The following is a 21,418-nucleotide window of genomic DNA, read 5'->3' on the forward strand; positions in this document are numbered from 1 at the left end:
TTATATTATTCTCGCATCCATCAAAGCCTGATGCCAAAAGTGGTGCAAAACCCAAAGAGTCTGCAGATTTGAGAAAACGACGTTCAACACTGAAAGGGTAAAAACTTTCAAAATTAATACCAGAACAATAAAAAATTTTTAAATGTTGCTGGAACCTTGTCAGCCATCACTTAGGAATATTATTAATTTGGAATTAATACAAATAAATACTGTGGTTACAGGTATGGGAAGGTCTGCTTTTTCTCTTGCCAGAGTATGATCTGATGTGGTGTAAAACTATTATATTAGATATGGGAGTCTTGGATTCAATCAACCTCTAAAGCTATTAGACTCAGTGATTTTGGACTTTCACTCACTTTCAGCCTAACCAAACTCAAAAGGCTGTTGTGAGAATAAAATGGGCAAGTTGGAATAATGTATAGTATGTCTCTCAGAGTTCTGTAAAAAAAAAAGGGGGGGGGGTAGGATAAAAATGTCCTAGACTCTGCATACCTACTTGTAACTACAAAACAGTATTAAATATAATGTAGACTTCTAAAAGCGGTTACATGTTTTGTATGTCTTTTGCTCGATACTTAGAACAATTGTATGGTTTTTGATAAGTATCCTGACTATAATTTACCAGAGGATTTGGACTTTCCCATGCATACTCATAGTTTTTATTTGCTCCTGAATTTGCATTATTCTTAATGTTTATCACCTCTCTACAATGTGTGGTTTGTAGATAATTACCTCATATAGTACCGTGGTATTCATGGTTTGATGGTAAAAGCTTTTAAACTAATAGGAAGTATTTTGATAAATTGAGCAGGATTTGAACTATACCCAGACAGCCATAAACAAATATTTTTCTATGTTTATAAAAATTGTATAGAGGCTGGAATTCAGAAAAACATTGCAAGATAGTAGATATAGGTTAAGCAGTGACCTTTTGCTAGTTGAATGAATAATTAGCATTGGAACGGTTTGTCTCACAAAATAATATAATCATCACCAGAGGCTTTCATGGTTATTATACGACTACCTATATTTTAGATGGACAGCCCCGTCCAAAGCCCTCAGCGATGGGACGTAACACTGCCCCCCTCTGCCCCTCCACCTCCCAGAGGACTTTCTGGTGGCATGGGGACCCCAAATTTTGTTTGAAAGAAACACTGCCAAGAAGCCGTCAATAGGGCTTACAGGACTATGGGTGGCATAAGTATGAGGGCCTGGGTGGCGTGCACCCAGCCCTAAATCCCAGGTGGGAACCAACTAATGTCGGCTCCACTCCTAGGAATCCCCCAGCCTGCTCCTCCCCACACACTGCCATTAGTTCTGGATGCCACGCAGTTCCACCACAGCTGGAACTTCTAGCTTTTTTGGTTTCAGGGCTGAGGGGTAGGAGACTGCGGGAATGTTTGCCTCCTCCACTGGGGGAAATGCCCCAGGGAGGTCAAATGTGCAGGCACAAAGTTGCCCTGCTCCCTCGATCCCTTTTGGCCTCCCCCCGATGGGGCTGTTAGAGACATGTGATGTCTGCAGATGAGCTAGCATGTATTATATTTTCTTCAGACTCTGGTTCTGTAAATTTTTGCCTTTAAATACATCTTTCTTTTTTGCAACAGCGGCAAACTTTCCTTTTGTTTTCAGTAGCATAAGAAGTTCTTTAACATGAGATGAATGATTGGTTAAAAGTTTGACATCAGCTAATAACTATTTTACAAATGACTATGTATGAAAGTGTGTACACAGTCAGATCTTGGAATCCTTTTCAAAGCAGTGTCTACTGAGGAGGCCTCCATCTATTCTCTCCGCAGACCACTCTGTCAGGATTCATCATTAACCTCCATGAAAGGGCAGAGCACTCAATAATCCCTTTCTTCCAGTTGCAATGTGGTTTAAATGTGTAATCTCTACACCTAAATCTTCTAATTTTTTAAAGCAAGCTCTAGTTCGGCTAGATCGATACTAGCAGTATCAAGAAAATGTCTGTTATGAGAGCTGATTCAAAAGTTCTAGGCTCCAAGCAGAGGTTGCTAACATTGTTTCCAAAGAAAATTTTCTTTGCAATGGTTATTACTTTTGGAAGAAGCTCTCCATGTAGGATTGTCAACCTCCAGGTGATGGATGGGGATCTCCCTCTATTACAGCTGATCTTGAAGTGACAGAGATTGCCTGGAGGAAATGGTGTCTTTGGAAGGTGGACTGTCTGGTATTATATCCCATTGAAGTCCCTCCCTTCTGCAAACCCCACCCTTCTCAGGCTCCACCTCAAAATCTCCAGGAATTTTTCACCCAGCACTAGCAACTCTATCGCCATGTCATTTGACTTCATCATAAAGAGAATGTTTTGAGGGCTACTGGAACTAGCATTTAGTGTCTCTGTACAATTATTGCACTTCTATGTTCCTGCTCTGTCTTTCTTAGTTGTATAGCCTGGGTCATATGCTTGAACGACATATATCTCTTATCTGCTCTTTGCTTTCTCCTCCTTTTGCCTGCTAGTTGTCTGCATTTCAGTGACCTTGAAAGTATGAGAATGAACAGATACCCATGTTCTTCCCCCCTCCCCTTACTTCTTCCAGCATCAGGAGCTGAGGTCTGGCATTCTGTTACTGGCTGCTTGCCAACCTCCTCTTAATCTCAGTCGTTCTACCTGCATTGGCCTTTTCCCTTTCCCATCCCATGAGAGGCATGAGCCCAATCACTTTCACCTTCCCTGGAAATTTCTGCTTAATGTCCCACTTCATCACCAACTCTGCCTGGGTTGTAGGTAGTCATGCTGGTCTCCTGGAGATTATCCTGCCCCAAACAACCTGTCCTTCTCTGCACATTCTTGGCCTGCCACCTCATTGGCCTTGAGTGGGGGTTTAAATGACCAGAACAGGCTGGCTCCCAGAATGCTGGTCCAGTGTTGCCTCTGTGGCCCCCACCCAATTTTCCCCTCCATCTTCGAAGTAAGAGTTCAGTAAGTCCTTAAAGGACCTGCTCTGCCTTCATGATCCTGGAAACAGTGTTTCCTCCCTCTTGGAGCAGCTACCTGTTGGGGGTGGTAATGACACTGGAGCCCCCTGTTAGCCAGCAAAAGTTTATCAATTATCGATTCATTTCCTAATACAAATAATGAAATACTTGTTGTCCCAGTGGAATGGATCTAGAGCAGGGGTAGGGAACCTGCGGCTCTCCAGATGTTCAGGAACTACAATTCCCATCAGCCCTTGCCAGCATGGCCAATTGGCCATGCTGACAGGGGCTGATGGGAATTGTAGTTCCTGAACATCTGGAGAGCCGCAGGTTCCCTACCCCTGATCTAGAGGAGAGTAACCAAAATGGTAGAAGGTTTGGATTCCATGTCCTATGAGGAGCAGCTTAGGGATCTAGATATATTTAGTCTGGAGAAGAGAAGGTTAAGGGGTGACATGATAGCCATGTTTCAATATTTGAAGGGATTCCATGTTGAAGATAGAGCAAGCTTATTTTCTGCTGCTCCAGAAACTAGGACAAGGAGTAATGGATTCAAAGTACAGGAAAAGAGATTCCACCTAAACATTAGGAAGAACTTTTTGACTGTCAGGGCTGTATGACTGTGGAATGAGCTGCCTTGGAGTGTGCTGGAGTCTCCTCCTTTGGAGGTTTTTAAATAGAGGTTGGTGGCCATCTGTCAGTAGTGCTTTGATTGTGTATTCCTGCAAGGCAGGGCTGGGCTCGATGGCCCGTGTGATCTCTTCCAGCTCTGTGGCCCTTTCCTCACGGGCCATTTACAGTGGCCCAGGGATGGCAAAAACGCCGTCCCTGGGCACCTGTTTGCACAGGCAGCACTGCTGCAACGCAGCAGTGCCGTCCTGTGCGGCCCTGAGCAGCGTGAAGGCGGCGCTTTCCACCTCCCATCCCAAGGGAGGTTTTTGGAAAGTGCTGGCTTCCCATCGGCACGGTGCAAACTGCACCGCGCTGAAGGCTGCGCTTTCCCGTCCACCCCCCCACTCACCTCATCCTCCAGCGTCGGTCTGGAGGGCTGCTGAGACCAGCCCATGCTGCCCTCTGACCCGGTCGGAGGGCAGCATGGGTGGGTCCCTGCAGCCCTCCAAACTGACGCTAGAGGACGAGGTGAGTGCGGGGGGGGGACGCAGAAGAGGTGGCTTTGTGCGAAGCCGCCTCTTCTGTGCTGGCCTCTGCGGGGGATGCTCGCACGCTCCCATGCGACTGGCCCCCTCCCCTCCACCAGCATAATTTCTGCCGGTGGAGAGGCGCCCTTTCCGCTGTGCGGAAAGGGCCTATGATTCTCTGATTCTATATTAATTATTCCTTTAATATCCACAAGTATTCCACAATTCTTTGGACTGTTGTGGTTTTGAATCCAGGTAGCTGATCCTATCAGAGGCATGGAAGATGTTAAACTACCCAAAGGACAGTCACCCACTTTTATATCTGTTGAGGTCAATGAGTTTAGAAGGATGTAACACTGCTTAGGACTGCACTGCCACAAGTCACTTCTGAGGCTCAGTAACATTCAAATCCCTCAAAGATTTTGTAATTCATATGTTCTTTTAATACTTTTCTACACCCAAAAATTACATGCAAAAATTAATACATATTAATAATTGTCATAGTTTTTAACGATTCATCAGTGTGTAGTAGGTTTGAAACTATTCTGAGCACAATTGGAGAATAACTTGGTGGAGTCTTATTGTGTTGTGAAACCACCATGTCACTTCACATTCGATTTGGACAAGGCATGCATATTATTCTCATTTCTGGCTTGACTCTTACAGAAATAGAGGCTTTGCTTTGGAGCTTGTGCTTCATGCAATAAAATAGAACCTACCATTTTAGAGTTTTAATGTGTTACTGAATTTATTATCTTTTTAATGGATTCCGGCATCATACCAAATCCTTTTGTAGTAGCTTGGCTGATTTGGCAATTCTTGCCTCTCTTTTTCTACCTCACTTCTCACACAGCTCAAGGAAGAAATCAATTAAACACCAACTTTGGCTACCTGTGATATTTTAATGCAGGTCCCTGGTTTAACCAGTTGGTTAAAATCCTTTTGTAGCAGTTTGGCTGATATTGCAATTTCGGACATGTTTTTATGTACATATACAAATGAGAAAGCAGCATGGTGTAGCTTGGTCTCATCAGACCTTGGAAGCTAAGCAGGGTCAGTACTTGGAAGGGAGACCACGAAGGAGCACTTTGGAGAGGAAGGCAATAGCATAACCGCTTCAGTTTTTCACTTGTCTTGAGGGGATCCCTTGTTGGGATCGCTGTAAACTGTCTGTGATGTGACTGCATTTTATACCCACAATACCTCTTGTATACTTATAGTGGCTGATTTCTGCCAACACTTCAGTTTTATGAGGCATGGATAGCATTGTGGTATGTTAACAAAAATGTGTGCTACATTTTCCCCCACCAGCCAGGGAAACCTAGGTTTTGTTTCATAGTTTGCACGGATCTTTCTACCAGTCTATTTAATGGCTGTGCCATCTGATACTGAGGCCCAACTAGGGGTTTGCACTTAAAAATTGCATTGATTTGAGATCTGGATTTGCAGGAGGGTATACATACCCTGACCTAAAGCTAAATCAGTGCAGAGTGGTATCCTAGGGTGCGCCTCTCCCCTACAGATTTAATAATGGAAACTTCTAGGTGGTGGCTGGATATCTTCCGCTATTAAAACTTATCTCCAAGTGAAAAGATTACTTACCTGGAGAAAATGGTCACTTTAAAGGTGGACTCTATGGCATTATATCCTATTGAAGTACATCCCCCCCAAAACCCTGCCTTCTTTAGGATCCATCTCCAAAATCTCCAAGTATTTCCCAGCCCAGAGCTGGTCACCCTAGACAGAGTGGAAGCTGACCCTACCAAACAGCTCCTGTCCCTTTAAATTTTGAGGAGACTAGATGCTAATTCCTAACAGCTGATATTGGGTGGAAAGAGACTAGCTCTGGGTGCAAAATTTGAAATAATGGCTCTTTGGGTGATCTCTCTACAGCTCATAGCTAATAATCGCACAAATATTTCCTATGGCTAGTAGACCTGACCTCTGTCTGCCCAACTATCAGCCGTTACACATAATTTCCAGTCTCTTTAAAATTCTTAGTGGGAGCAAGGGGGACTAGCATCAGAAAATGGAGGGTGGTTAGCTGGGCTAGTGGACAAGCTTCGCAGCCCCACCAAATTGGCAGGTGGGCATCTAGTTGGAGCCTGTCTGCTGACCAGGCCAGTCAGTGAAACCTTATGGGATTTTAAGAGCTCACCTGCCAGTCAAGTTGCCCAATGCACATTTATGAGGCTGGCCAGCTAAGTCTCCCTTCCCCCAACTATCAACTAGCCAAAGAAGTGCATGTCTGATTTTGTAACAAATCAATGAAAACTTATAATTGCTCCTCCTATACAGAGAGAAAACAGATTGTATGTATACTACGTGTGCATACAATTTCCCTCTGATTTTAATACAATAGAAAATATAAACAATTGTTGTCTGCTGAGAGAAAGCCTATTAAAATTAATCCTGGCTTACTCTTTAGGTCCCTAAAGAATTCCTGAAAATCTCTGAAGAATGGTTTCCATACTTCCACGAGGAGTGAAATAATACCAAAACAAGATGCCATGTCTTGCTGCTCAATAAATAAGATGGTTTGAAATCTAATACGTTGTGCAGTGTTATTAGATGTTAAGAAAGAACATCGATGGAAAACCTGTGCTGTATCATAAAAAATTGGGAGTTTTCCCTCTTTGGTCATTTGCTCTCTCACCTTCATTTATTCCTTCAAGCGACATATTTAAAAATGTTTTGTCTACTTTTCCCAAATTGTGTTGCTTACAGTTGCTTGCAGCACATAAATGCAATACAAAATGAAAATAATCAAATATAAAATATTTAAAATGGCACTGAAAATATAAGCTGACTGAAAAACTAGCACACTTTTAAAAATATCTAATGGTCTTGTGAATGTCAGTGGCATCTGAAAGTTATAAGCTGCTTCAAAGATTGGACATGCATACTTCTCTTAAATGCAGATGTTTTGAGAAAGGTCTTCTTCCTGATTACAAACCGTTATAGAAGTAGAAGAAGAGTTGGTTTTTGTACCCCAAATTTCTCTACCGTAAGGAGTCTCAAAGCAGCTTACCTTCCATCTGCTGCCTCCTCCTCCTTCTACCCACAACAGGCACCTTGTGAGGTAGGTGAGGCTGAGAGAGTTTAGAGAGAACTGTGTCTTGCCCAAGGTCACCTGGCAGACTTTATGTGGAGGAGGGCAGAAATAAACCATACTTTCTGAATTGGAGTCCACTGCTCTTAACCACTACACTGTGCTGGCTTTTTAGGAGGCCCTGGAGTGAACCAAATCATTCTCTGAGTGGCCTTTCTTTTAATTTAAATGGCTGTTCCTCTAATGAAGGAGCTACTTTGACTGGAGGGTGCCTCCTTATACTGGTGAAGGAAAGGTGGGGTACAAGTGTTTTAATAAATTAATAAACTTAGCTCAGTGGAATGGTGGGATAGGACTAGGATCCATCCCACCTTTCATCTGATTAACATTCAGAGGTGATACCACCAAAGTTCAAGTGTCCATGTTTTGCTTAAATGTGACACATGGAGCTGCCTTGTACCATCAGGCCTTTGGTCTCTTGAGGACAGTCTTTGCCTATTCTGATGGTCACAGCTCTACAGAGTTTCAGGACGAAGACTTTTCACTGATCCTTCTAACAGGAAATGCTAGAACTGATCCTGCGCCCTACTTCTGAGTTCCAGCCTTGAAAATCATTTTAAATCTGTTGTTTATGGAAAAACCATCTGAACATAGTATAGATTTCTTTAAAATGACATTATTTTGATATGTAACTCATCAGTCTTTCACGGCTATGACTATCCTGTCTTATCTATATCCAGTTTGTTTGTAGGCATGTGCTAGTCTACAAATTGAATAACTGGTAGACTTAGTGATTAATTTCCTCACAGGAACAGTACAAATATGTTTTGGAAGCCTTGTGTTCTTCTGAAATTCTTCAGTGATTGTGACTGTACATATTATATAGTGTGAAAAAAACCCTACAAATTAACAAAGCCAATTGAAGGCTAACACACTCAGTTTTTTCCCCCGCTGAGTTTGTCTCAGTTGTGTTTATCATATTTGGCGGGGAATAATATAACAAATAAATGTTCACATAATTTCATTAAGTGATCTTCCAGATTGATTTCTTACCAGCATATGCATCTCTGAATGAGTCATGTGCTTCGTTGAACTCAGATTATTAACATTTGATGTTGCTTTGGCATCATACATACAAATACATTTTGAGGTGGGATGTTACCCACTACCAAAACATTTGAAGGGATGCCATGTCGAAGAGGGAGCAAGCTTGTTTTCTGCTGTCTCAGAGACTAGAACATGGAGCAATGGATTCAAGGTGCTGGAAAAGAGATTCCACCTAAATATTAGGAAGAACTTTCTGTCAGGGCTGTTCAACAGTGGAATTCACTGCCTCGTAGAGTGGTGGAGTATTCACTGCCTCGTAGAGTGGTGGAGTCCCCTTCTTCAGAAGTTTTTAAACAGAGGTTGGATGAACATATGTCGGGAGTGCTTTTATTGTTTGTTCCTACATGGCAGGGGGTTGGACTTGATGGCCCTTGCGATCTGTTCCAACTCTATGATTCTAAGGCTAGGGGTTACACCATTATACAACCTTGGGATTTATATTGATGCAATAGGGCTATTCTGCCTAGCTTCCTGCACACAGAGAGGAAACCACAGGCCTACAGATAACCTGACATCTCTAGTTGCATACAACTATCAATGGTGCTTTCAAAAGACACACCTTCCTTTCCCTGCTAGTGATGACTCACAGAACAGTAATTTGCTTCACAGATTTAAAGTGCAGCAAAATACAAGGGGGAGAGGAGAGGCTGCAAAAGATCTGCTATGTTTCAAAATATTATTTAGAAAATACATTGAAGAGACTGGATAGAAAAAGGAAATGTCAGGGGGATTAGTTTGACAATTAGCAAAGATATGTGTGTGAAAGCTATAACCATTAATTTTGTTCTACAGTTTAAAAGTTCAACTCTGTTGTACATATCTGATAGACTAATCAAGGTTTGTGCTGCAAACTAGTTTCAGCTGTGACATGTGAATGCTGCTCTAGAGTTCATTTAGGTAGTCCAAGAATAAGTCCATGCTGTTTATTAAGAATAGTTTTTATTTTACCCAAATCAGTAATTACAAGGAATTGTAAAATAAGGAATTGTAAAAAAAGGGGGTGTAAGGGAAGAAAAATTAAGACTTGACAAATGATCTAAGATAGAGCTATGAATATTCATTCAATAGATACTACTGCACTTTTGTTTACATTTTTATACAAATAAAATAATATTGGAAAGTTTGGTTTGGTTTATTTTACTTTTTATGACACAGAGACTGATGTGCACTAATGTTGTGAATCTAAAATGAGACATTAATGAAAAACGAGACATTAATGAAATGAGACATGTAACATATTTCCTTGCTTTTCCTGCACAGAATACCCCTCCCCCCCGATTACTAAAATTAAGAATTTGTCAATTCTATAATGACATAAAAATGTGCAATTGAATTAAATGACATATTTAACTGGCAACACTTATTGTTTGGGGAAAATGTTACACAATTGAATTGTATAATTTTTAAAGCTAATATTAGCTGTTTTCAAATCTTAAAGTATAGGGAAAGAATTACCTACAGCTCTTCCACCATTACCTCCAGATCAAAAAAAGCAACAGTTGCCTGATTCAACAGATCAGCAGGCAAAATCTGTTGAGATCAGTTCAAAGAAGCAACAAGAAGTGCTTCCAGCACTTACCTCCGCTGTTGAACTTCAAGAACAAGCGTTGCCTGTCATTGAGCCAGAACCTGCCGATTTAGTTTCTTCACGTTTAACTGAACCTGAGGAATTTGTGGGAGAGTCTGAAGTAAGTAAATGAAGTAAGATCCATAGAAAGACTGCCAATAGCTTTCACTCCAGAAGAGGTACAAGCAGCTGTCACTAAAGAGAAGGAGTTACCTATACACATTGCCTAAGAAGGCAGCACACAGTATTATTTACTGAAATAACATTCCAAGTTGTGCTCTCTTTAATTTACAACAAATGTTAAAACATAAAGGATAAATTTAATTATAGTTCTGAAATAACATCTATAGAATCTCAGGATGTCTTGCGCTTCATGCATTTACGTTACTTGTTGAATAATTGCAACAAGTAATAATTTTAATCCTTGACAAAGGCCCCTTCTGCATGGCCCAATAAATGCGTGCTAACCTCGGTATAAAACCCGTGTTGGGGGGTACTTTGCATGGATCCCGGTCCTAATGCAAGCCAGCTCAGCGTTCCCCCCCTCCCCAGGTTTTTCAAGAATCACACTATCTGCAATTCTTTTGTTTTAATGTGGATTGCAGCCGTGGCTGAGCAAACACCTGCCCCGGGAAGCGTGTTACTTGGTTGCGCTTCCCTTTTTTTCCCAGTCCCTGCTTCTCTGCTGCGTAGCTACAGAGGGGGGCTGTTCTCATGGCTGTAGAGGTCCATGCATGCCAGGCTATGTAGCTATGCAGCTGAGGGTGGTGAGTGAAAAAAAAGCACCTCCATGTGAAGGCGCACTCCCTAGCTAATGTGCTCGATGACCATGGGATGCCCAGCCATGCGAGCAGCCCAGGGCTATGCCGGGCTCATTTATCCCTCCTGCAATCTGCTTTACATTTGCTGTATGGAAAGGGCCAGAGTGAGAATTGTAAAAAAAGTTCATATCACCTGCCTCTCTAACAACACATTTTTCCTTAACACTGAGTTGTGGCTCAGTTGTGAGCCTGCCTTTCTCAAATGAGGTGAGTAGACTTTAGAGACAGGGTTCTTTCGGTTGCAGTGCCTCAGTTGTGGAATGACCTCTCTTCGTTGACCTGTCCGGCACCTGTTTTCTGACTTCTAAGCATCCTATGAAAACATATTTGTTTCCCCTGATTTTTAGTTAGTGTATATGTGTCCTCCTTCACCACATCAGCTGGTGTACTTGTCCTAGCTGTGTATTACTTGACCTCTCCCTCCTTTTTATTGTTCCATTCTGTTGACTGCTTTGCTGATACATTGTACCCTGTTGTCCAAGCTGCTTAAGGAACTAATTGATATTGATATTTTCATGGGGTGGGTTTCATTTGGATTTACATTTTACTCAGTCGCCTTATTTTAAGGAAGCTGCTGCCAGAGACGCTTTTAAAGTTGGTAGGAAGAGCCATTAATGGTTCCCCTGTATTTACATGAGCATGAATCTGGATTTTTGGCAAGGTTCTTCATTGCAGCTTTCTTCTCTTGCATCCCTTCTAGTACAGAATGTAATAAAGGAAATGTAATTAAATATTAACTGTGGTTACATATGGTTAATCTGCTAACCATAGTTTATTTTCCCATTAACTGGTATTTTCAATCAGAGTTTAATCTAGGCATAGAATCCTGATTAGTGGGGACTGTGGTTATACCAGGGACCAGCATTAAAATATCACAGGTAGCCAGAATTGGTGTTCTGATTTCTTCTTTGAGATGGGTGAGGTAGAAAAAGAGAGGCAGGCATGAAAGCCTGCTAACAAGCTGTTTTGCCATAACCATAAAGAGGTTGATGTGTTTTTACTTTTAGTTAATTACATTTAAAATACCTTTGATAATTCCATTGTTTTCCAATTCAAGGAGTCTAAAGACTCTGAATGGTAAGCACTTGATTCGAATTGCTTCAGTAACTGTTTCAGTGGCATGTATGCAGGATGTAATAAAAAGAAATTCTGAACTGTGACAGCAGACCTGACTAAACAAATTTACTGGTTTTTCTTCCAATCAAATCAGCATTTTAATTAACTAATTAATTAGTTATTAACTTATTAACTAACTAACTAATTAATTATTAGCTAATCAAAAAGTGAAAATTACGGTAAAAAATGTCTATTTACCAATTTTTCTTACCTTCACTAGTCCTTGGAGAAAGCCACAGCTAAACCAAGAACAAGTCTAAGAACTCGGACAAGTTTAACAGGACTTCAAGGTTATTACTATTTTAATTTTCATAAGCTAAAAAACAATATAAAACTACAGCTTGCATTAAAAAACCCAGTTAAGGGGTACTGTGGGAGAATGCAAAAGAGAAATACACCCATCAGATAGGGACACTGCTCTGGAAGGTCCCTGTCAAGATGTCCTCCTGCCTCAGAGAGAGAACAGGCCACTGGATATTTACCATGAATGGTCTTACTCCTCTGAAGACAGGACCCTCTCAAAGTCATTGTCTCTGTATTCTTTAAGTTTTCTGCTGCTTGTTCCTGAGATGCTACTGGTATTTTTCTATTTTTACACCAGTGCTTTCTTAAGGAGAAAATAGTCTGTGGAAGTATAATGTAACAGAGCACATAGATAGCTTTAAAAAAATTAATCTGAGAATATGCAGCAGTAACATATGTCCCACAATAATTATTTTAGAATTTCTGGCAAGTTTGTTTTTGCTGTGGTCATGAAGCAAAATAATATCAGCTCTGTAAAGTAGATACACAAATTGTGTATTTTTAATATGAACACATACAATGGTTTTTATTCAGTTAACCCTGTTTTATTGGTAATCATAACATTTCATGCTTAGTTTGGACACCATTGCCTTCCTTTGCTTTTATTATAGAAGATGAAATTAAGGAATTGATTGATGAAGGAATGCTACAGCTTGCTGACCATTTGACGGACCTGAAAGGAATGCTTGAAGCAGAAACTTTAGCTAGACTGTTGCTTGAGCCTAGCAAAGGTTTGGGTGAGTTCAAATCATAACTCCGTATGTTGACCATTCTATACCTCATGAAGTAGAACCATCCTTACAAGAAATCCACAGTTATTATTAGGCTATATCCAAAAGACTGAGGAATAGGAGAGGCCAGTTATATCAAGTTTGCGATTGGCATGTGGGTCCTTGGAAATGGGTTGTATTCCAAGTTGGAGGAAATATGTGAATTCCCTCCCCCCCCCAAAAAAAATTCTTGATTCACATTGACACATGAAGTTATCAGTAAACTGATCTATTAAGGTCAAGTATTGTCTACTCTGATTGACAGGGACTTTCCAGGGGGTCAGGAAAATATTTTTTGTATCACCTACCAGATTTTTTTTCAAATTGGGTTGAATTTGGGACTTTCTACATGCGTTGCAGCTGGTCAGCCATTGAGCCACAAACATCTCCCTCCCAAAATGTATAACTATGTATTTTGCCACTATTTTAATCTTACAGAAATCTTTTCTGAAAATGTCATTAAATAGGGGGAAAACTGAAAAAATCTTTACTTTTGGCAGACCTTGCTTATCTGATCTGTATAAATACTAATTATTTCAGTTCTGCTCTGAGATTCTGAGTGATATAAAACCTTTACCATTTATTGTTCATTATATTAATTGTCAATTTATTAATTCAGAAGATCGAGTAGAAGGGGTTTTCCAAAGCCCCTGGAAGTTGTGATTATTAGATCACTTCTCAAGAAGGTGTTTGGAAAATACCTTATTCTAATATTAACACCATTCAGATATGGAAACAACTATTCAGACAAATAAGCAAAAACAGGCATGAAAATGAGATGCTAGTAAAACTGTAAGAGTTTATGGCAAGGGAGACACTAATTTGAATGGAAAACCCTGATTCATGTAATTCAGTTTTCTGTATTTGGGCATCTGTACAAGGGCATGCTATTTGGAGCAAAATATAAACAAAGTTTTTTGGGGGAAAGCTCTGGTTGAAATAGCTAGGCAAAAGAAAATTAGGAGCTGAAAGATACCAGTCTACTGAAAATGTGAAGTGGAAAAGAGGAGTTTGACAGGATGGTCTCTGTAAAGTGTCTCAGACTAATAGATAAAAATCTTATACTTGCCAGAAGATTGCTTATAATCTGTTTCGGCAGAATTGTCAAGTTCTATCTTGTTCATCTAAACTGGGCGCTAATGTAGTAACAGTTACTGAAAGTCTTAGGGATGAACTGTCCATTCACAAAAAATCATTACTGTACTTTTAACCTATTAGCAGAACCTGTTAATAAGTAATTCTGTCATATGAATTGAACAATAATGCTTTCATTTGATTTTGCCATTGAGACAGAAACATTATCAGATAAACAAAAACTTCAGCTAATACGTCAGCTAGTAGCTCCAGATGGACAACAGCAAGAACAGTTTCTTGCTCCAGTAGAAGGCCAAATTGTTGGTAAGTTGAATGTTGGTAATATATTTTTTTATGAGTAATGATCAAATTTCTGAAGAGTGCAGTGTGGATTGTTCAGCTCTTATTGTTTTTATTAATTCAGGATGTTGAATGTTGTTTTATCTATTTTTTAAGATCCTGGCTTGATTTTATGGCTTGTTATAATGTTTACATTTTTGTAGTCTTTAAAAAAAGATTTACATTTTTGGGCAGATTTCTTGAAAGGCAGCATTTTCTAAGTAAATGAATACCTCTGTCTCTTGAGGAATGCTGCACTCTTTGCTGAGCTGCACTCCTAAAAGGGAAGAAGGGACTGGGAGCTGAGCGACCAATCAGTGCCCAAGTAGATCCAGATGGATGGTCCATGGGCCTATGAACGAGTGGGGAAGGGAGATAAAGGGTCTGGCCTGCAAGTGGGGAGGGTATTAAAGACAATGAAGAGACAGACAGCTAAGTAGTGGAGGAGGAGGAGGAGAGACAGAGGGAAACAGAAACACAGAGACAGACACTCAGTGAAGTAGATAGAGTAGGAAGTGAAGGCGGAGCAGGAGACTGAGAAGTAGTAAAATTGGTGAAGGAATATAAAGGACTTTTTTTTGTTAATAAATTGTTTCTCAAATCTTGTCTGTAAAATAGATGAAGAGCAAAGAGAGAAGAAAAGATCTGCCTTGGCAAATATAATATCAACTCTAAACCTTTTGAATCAAACACAGACTGAGGCTGGCCAGTCAGGTACAATCTATGACACAAATGCTGGAAATAATACAGAATATACTAACTGCTGTGTGAATGCAATATCAGAAACTATATACTTCTACAACAGCAGGTACACAGAAAAAATTTACTGTGGTCATTTTTGTGGGAGGCATTGTTTGTAAAAAAAATTGTCTTCACATAGAGGAAGAAGCTAATGAGATGGCAAAGACGAGAAGGCTGTTGCTTGCAAATCTGCAATCAAACATAACGGACCTTCAGCAAGCACAAGCTGTCATCCCTGTTCAACAAGAACTTGGTGAGTACTTTGAGAGAACAGGCATGTTGATCTGCAGTAGAACAGCTAAACTTCAGCCCAGTAGCACCTTAGGGACCAACAAGATTTTTGGAATAGAAGTCTTCAAGACTCAAGGCTCTCTTCATCAGATGCAAGTAGGAATAGTCCTTATATCCTAATCAGAAGGTGGGAGGAGTGTGGCAAAGAAAGGAATCAAGATGTGAAAGTACAATGCAGAATGTACCGTATAAACTTGTGTATAAGGGTATAAGCTCTAAGGGTACAAAAGCGAGTTCTGTTTTTCCCTCCATGGGCTACGAGGCAAGTGTGCCTGCAGAGAAACAGATTGTCTTAAAACTTACCGCTCTCTACCTGTGTAGTCCAAACATTTTTTAAAATGTGGATTAGTAGTGTATATATAGAACTTCAATTGCACAAATGATGCAATTCAGAGTATAATATAGATACATTTTTTCTTTAATAAATCAACATTGCTGTGTTTTTTTTAAAGAAAACAAAGTTAATGAGCTGACCCAAAAAAGAAGCTTCCTGGTTTCAGCACTAGAATCAAATCTGAGAGATTTGAAAGAAGCGCAAGCTATTGCAGCTACCCAGCCATCAGAAATGAGTAGTAAGTACTCTGGGTGCTTGTTCTAATCTGTGTGCATGTACATCGATTTGTCATCACCCTAGTTTTTGCCCTACCTTAGTTCTCAACTTAGATTGGAGTTTTAAGAACTCTAAGTAGGACCTGATTATTTGGATCCCCCCCCCCCCCCCCAGATAGATTGCATGGTGGGACTGGTTTTTTTTAAACCTAAAATTAAGGTTTAGTGTGAAAATGAAGCTAATCAGAAGCAAGTCCCATTAAGGTCGAAATGGAAGGTAATAAAATCCAGGATAAAAAGCTGTTTCTTGAGTTACAGAAGTAATGGGAAATGGTTGGGTGGGATTACTATTGCTAGGCAGAGCCTACCAAATAGTGCTTTGCGAAGCAGCTCACATTGAGAAGAAAATTAATGGTAGAAAGAATGTTTGCCTTCTTGTTTTAGACAGGTAGTGTATTGAGAGAAATGTATAAGCAAGTGCAAAAATCATTAATATGTCAATGCATACTTGTGATAGACTTATTGTATATTCAAGTATTGTTTGGTTTCTGACCACCAGACCAGTTTAAAACTAGTAGCATTGACCCCACAGGTAAAAAGTTTCCCCACATACAGAAGAAGTTACAGAAGAGAATTGGAATTGGCTTGATCTTTTAATTATTGGCTTTGGGCATTGTCTTATTTTTGTTATTAGATGCCTCTAGCAGGTTCTGAAGTGGGGGCATATAATAAATAAATTATGTAAATAAATAAATGATAAATACTCTTTTTGCACAGTAAGGTATAATGATTTTATATTTCACCCTCAAAGAATTCAGATTTCAGGTAATCATTTGCTTTGTACAGTATTTTTGTTTGTTTGTTTGTTTGTTTGTTTGAAGTGGTTATTCATTAATACAAAGACAATTTCTGGTGTTAAGTTGCTTTCTTTTACATTTCGTACTGCAGGCAGCACTCGTTGAATTATTTTAAAGTAGTGACATACACAAAAATGTTCCTCTTTTCACAGAGAACAAAGTAAAAGAATTACTACAAGAAAGAGCAGCATTAACTGCTTGTCTGGCGACAAATCAGCAAAAGATACAAACAGCAAAGGCTCAAGAAGCAGTACTAGCAGAAAAAGCTAAGCATGGTAAATGTGGACAAAAAAAGGTTGAAAATGTTCACATACACCAGATATCTCATCAGTAAAGTAACAACGTATCTATACCCACAGCTGTAATGTTGGTCACTAAAGATTTAGTAGCAGTGTGACCCTCTTACAAATGACGATAAAATCGAAAAAACATAGAACGAGACATGTTCAGTAGTATAAGGCCCCTTCTGCACAGCACAGGGAGAGTGGGTTGCAGGCAGGATAAAGTAACCCACTCTTGGGTTTTCCCGTTCGCATGCTTCCGTGCAGGCAGTGACCAGTGCCCACGGAAACACTGGGTTGCTGTTGTACCTTCGCACGGAGGCGCGGGTTTTTTTCCCCTTACCTCCCTCGCTGCTTAGCTACACAGTCAGGCTGGTATTGACCCTCACAGCCATGCTGACAACTGTGACCCCATGTGGCTACACAGCCGCAAGGCGATTCTTGAGAAACACGGGTTGGGGGGAAAACACGGGGTGGATTCATGTTAGGAGCAGAATCCATGCAAAGTTCCCCTGCAACACAGGTTTTATACCATGGTTATCCTGGGTTTATTAGTTCCCAGATATGTAGACCCCTTGATTTGTATAGGGCCTTAGTGCTAGGGCAAGGGGCTTAAATCTTCTGCATAACCCACTTTCCTAATCTAAAATGGTTGCACAAAAGTGCTGTTTAACCTATTGAGGCACTTGTGTACATGCTATTGAGGCAAATAGTGGCTTCCAGATCAGGAAAACAGTGGTGGCAAGAAGGCTTAAGTGCTTTCATCCAGCCTTGCTGAAGTCACACTCCAAATTGGACTCCTTTACACCTGGTAGTTGACTTTGGAGCATGGAACTCTCAAGACATGTCTAATTGAAATGTCTTTGTAGAAGACAGGAAGGTCATGAATATTATGTTGAACCCCTAAAACCCCTATAGTTGAACCCCTAAAACCTGACTTGACTTTACAATTTGTGTGACTGTGCCTTCAGAACAAGTTCCTGGTGGCAAGTCATGAGTAAATTCTAAGCAGGACCTGATTTGGACTGGTGCCACTATGTGGGAGCAGGAATTCATGAGTTCTGTTTTCAGTAGTTGAAATACTGCGGGAGCTGTGGATGAATGCTATTGGCTCTGTGAGGAGCCCCCTCTAGCACTAAAGGTGTTTCAGCAGGTGAAAACAGTGCAGCAGAGAAGACAAGAATTCCAATTTCTCTCATGCAACCTTCCCAATCTGAATTAGGCCTTTTTGCATATTTACTCATGAGTTGCCACAAGGAACTGGCAGCTACAGTATAGTTGCAAGTCTCAATAGTGAACTCATACAATTTTTAGGATTCAGTGAGGGTCTAAGAGTCTGAGAGCCTGCATGGTGAAGGGGTTAAGAGTGGCCTGATTACCCACTCCTTTGCATGAAGCCTACTGGGTGACCTTGGGCCCAGTCTTTAATTAATATGTTTATATAATCTAAAATTCTAAACTTTCTCTCTTCGTAGAGGAATTAAATGCGCTCTCAGAAAAAAGAAGGTCGTTACTTGCTGAACTGGAAAAAACTCAAAAGGAATTGCAAGAAGCACAGATTCTTGCAGCTACTGAACCCAGCAGCATGGCTGTTAAATACAATCTTGGTATGTTTATGGTTGTTGTCAGGATAATGACGTGAGGCGTAAACATTTGAATAAATAAATGGGGCATAGTTGCTCTGTAGCACTTTTGGGGGTTATGTTTTTTTTTTTATAATAATCTTTATTCGGTTTTTAATTAAAAACATATTTAGTAAGTTAACAGTTTCTGTTAATCACTATCTCTATACATACTATCTCTATACATACATACACACATATAAATCTTACATCATACTATACATTTTTCCTTACTCAAATTCATGACTTCGCCTTGTCATTCTCCATATTTGTTTTATATTTCTCTAAATTTTGTTTATTATTTATAACTTTGAAACCTATATTAATATCTTTCTTCTTTTCTTCTAATACTAAGTTTCCACTAACTTCCTAATGCTTTTATTTCATCTTTTTTTTTTCCTTCTTATTTCCGAAGATATGTTAATTTACATAACAAAACATAATTCCATTTCAATGTTGTAATATTTTTATCATATCAATACCCCTGGACCGATACACATAATTCAATAAAGGTTCCCAATCTTGCAAATAATTATCTATAGATCTTTGTTTTATCAAAGATGATAATTTATCATGTCCCATAATTTCCGTTATTCTGTTCATCCATTCTGATATTTCTGGAGCTTCAGCATTTTTCCATTTTCCCGCTATTAGAATCCTTGCTGCTGTAATCATATGGAAAAATAATTTTCTATGTTGTACTTGTATTTTTACATCAGTAAAACTTAACAAAAAAGTTTCTTTTTTAATTTCGAATGTATAACCCAGAATTTCTTGCATTTTCCTATGGATCTTACTCCAGAACACCTTTATCTTGCAGCAATCCCACCAAACATGCTCATAGTCACCCTTTTCTTGTTGACATCTCCAACACAGTTCAGATGTATTTGAATACATCTTAGCCAGTTTTACTGGGCATAAATGCCATCTATAGAACATTTTAATCACATTTTCTCTTAAACTTATGTTTCTTGTATATTTTATATTTCTCTTCCATACTTGATCCCATTGTTCTAAATCTAAATTGTTCCCAACTGATTTTGCCCAAATAACCATATTCTTCTTTATCCTTTCTTTTTCAGTTTTCTGGGTTAATAATAAATCATACGTTCTCCTAATCATTCCTTTCTCATCTTTGCAGAGACTTTCCCAAAGTAAATCTTTTCCTAAATTAAATCCTTTATTTTCATCTTGCTTAAATTTCTCTTTCATTTGGAGATACAGAAACCATTGACATTGTTCTCCATTTATTGGTATTTCATGTCTTTCTTTTATTTTAATTATATTTTGTTCCTCTTTCAGAATATCCCAATATCTTTTATATTCTATGCTTCCTGCATTTGGTCTTAGTACACTTGCCTCGTGAGGTGAGATCCATCCTGGCGTCTTTATTAATATTTTAGCTTTATAATTTTCCCATATATATCTTATTGCTCTTCTGACGAAATGGTCATTAAATTGTTTATTTACTTTATATTTGTTATGCCAGATATATGCATGCCAGCCAAATACAAGATCATGTCCCTCTATATTTAATATTTCTCTGTTTTTTAAGTTCATCCAGTCCTTGAACCACACCAATCCCGCAGCTTCATAATAAAGCTGCAGGTCTGGCAGGCCCAGTCCTCCTCTTTCCATCTTGTCACAGGTATTAACGTAGTTAATTCGGGGTTTTTTCCCTGCCCAAATAAATTTTATTATGTCCCGTTTCCAATTTTCAAAACATTTTTTTTTAATAATTATTGGTAGTGTTTGAAATAAAAATGTCATTTTTGGTAATACATTTGTTTTAATTGCTGCGATTCTACCCAAAAGTGATAATTGTAACTTACCCCATCGTTCTATATCTTTTTTTATTTTTTCCCACGTTTTTTCGTAGTTATTTTGAAACAGTAGGGAATTTTGTTTTGTTAAATTCACTCCCAAGTATTTTACCATTTTTTCTTTTTTAAATTGCACTTTATTCAAGATCTCTTCTTCTTGTTTGTTAGTCAAATTAAAGAACATGATTTTGGATTTGTTCTCATTTATTTTTAGATTTGAGTGTTTTGCAAATTCTTCTAGATCTAACTTTAATGAATTTACTGAATTTTTTGGCTCTTCTACTGATATTACCAGATCATCTGCAAAGGATCTGAATTTATATTCGTAATTATTAACTTGTATTCCTTTTAGTTGTTTATCCTTGTTCATTTTCTTAGCTAGAATCTCTATAGATAGTATGAAGAGTAGCGGTGAAAGGGGACACCCTTGCCTTGTGCCTTTCCTTATTTGAATCCATTCTGACAGTTCATCGTTCACTTTGATTTTTGCTTTTTGTTGTGTATATATTGCCGCTATCCAATTTTCAAAGTTTTCACCACAATTAAATATTTCTAATGTTTTCTTCATAAATAGCCAATTTAGATTGTCAAATGCTTTTTCTATATCGATAAATATAAGGGCCGCCTGCTTATCCACCCTTTTGTTTAGATATTCAATAATGTCTAGAATTATTCTTACATTGCTTCTCAAGTATCTCTTTGGAAGGAAGCCATTCTGTTCATTTCCTATTACTTTCCCTAATACTCCTTTCAACCTATTAGCTAAAATAGATGCAAAAATTTTGTAATCTGAGTTTAACAGAGAAATAGGCCGATAATTTTTTACTGATGTTTTTTCTTGATTTTCTTTAGGTATCAGCGTTACAATAGCTTCCTTCCATGATTCTGGGATTTGTTTTGTTTCTTTTATTTTATTAAATATTTCTTGAAGAATATCCATCAGTTGATCTTGGAATTTTATGTAAAATATGTTTGGAAGGCCATCCGGCCCTGGCGCTTTGTGTAATTTTAATTTTTTGA

The 21,418-nt window shown here is 39.1% G+C and overlaps 1 protein-coding gene across 5 annotated transcripts in view; it reads left to right on the forward strand.

Moving 5' to 3' along the window:
• Nucleotides 1-21,418, forward strand: part of LOC125440487 (putative leucine-rich repeat-containing protein DDB_G0290503) — a 119,517-nt gene that overhangs the window by 34,177 nt on the left and 63,922 nt on the right. For all 5 annotated transcript variants that reach the window (XM_048510319.1, XM_048510318.1, XM_048510321.1 and 2 more), the window contains exons 17-26: nucleotides 27-97; nucleotides 9,683-9,932; nucleotides 11,969-12,038; nucleotides 12,663-12,788; nucleotides 14,115-14,219; nucleotides 14,853-14,948; nucleotides 15,115-15,228; nucleotides 15,719-15,838; nucleotides 16,825-16,947; nucleotides 18,429-18,560. In XM_048510319.1, coding sequence (XP_048366276.1) covers nucleotides 27-97; nucleotides 9,683-9,932; nucleotides 11,969-12,038; nucleotides 12,663-12,788; nucleotides 14,115-14,219; nucleotides 14,853-14,948; nucleotides 15,115-15,228; nucleotides 15,719-15,838; nucleotides 16,825-16,947; nucleotides 18,429-18,560 — 1,207 coding nt within the window. The remainder of the gene's footprint in view (nucleotides 1-26; nucleotides 98-9,682; nucleotides 9,933-11,968; nucleotides 12,039-12,662; nucleotides 12,789-14,114; nucleotides 14,220-14,852; nucleotides 14,949-15,114; nucleotides 15,229-15,718; nucleotides 15,839-16,824; nucleotides 16,948-18,428; nucleotides 18,561-21,418) is intronic.

This window comes from Sphaerodactylus townsendi, linkage group LG11, assembly GCF_021028975.2.
Source record: "Sphaerodactylus townsendi isolate TG3544 linkage group LG11, MPM_Stown_v2.3, whole genome shotgun sequence".
Classification (NCBI taxonomy): Eukaryota; Metazoa; Chordata; class Lepidosauria; order Squamata; family Sphaerodactylidae; genus Sphaerodactylus; species Sphaerodactylus townsendi.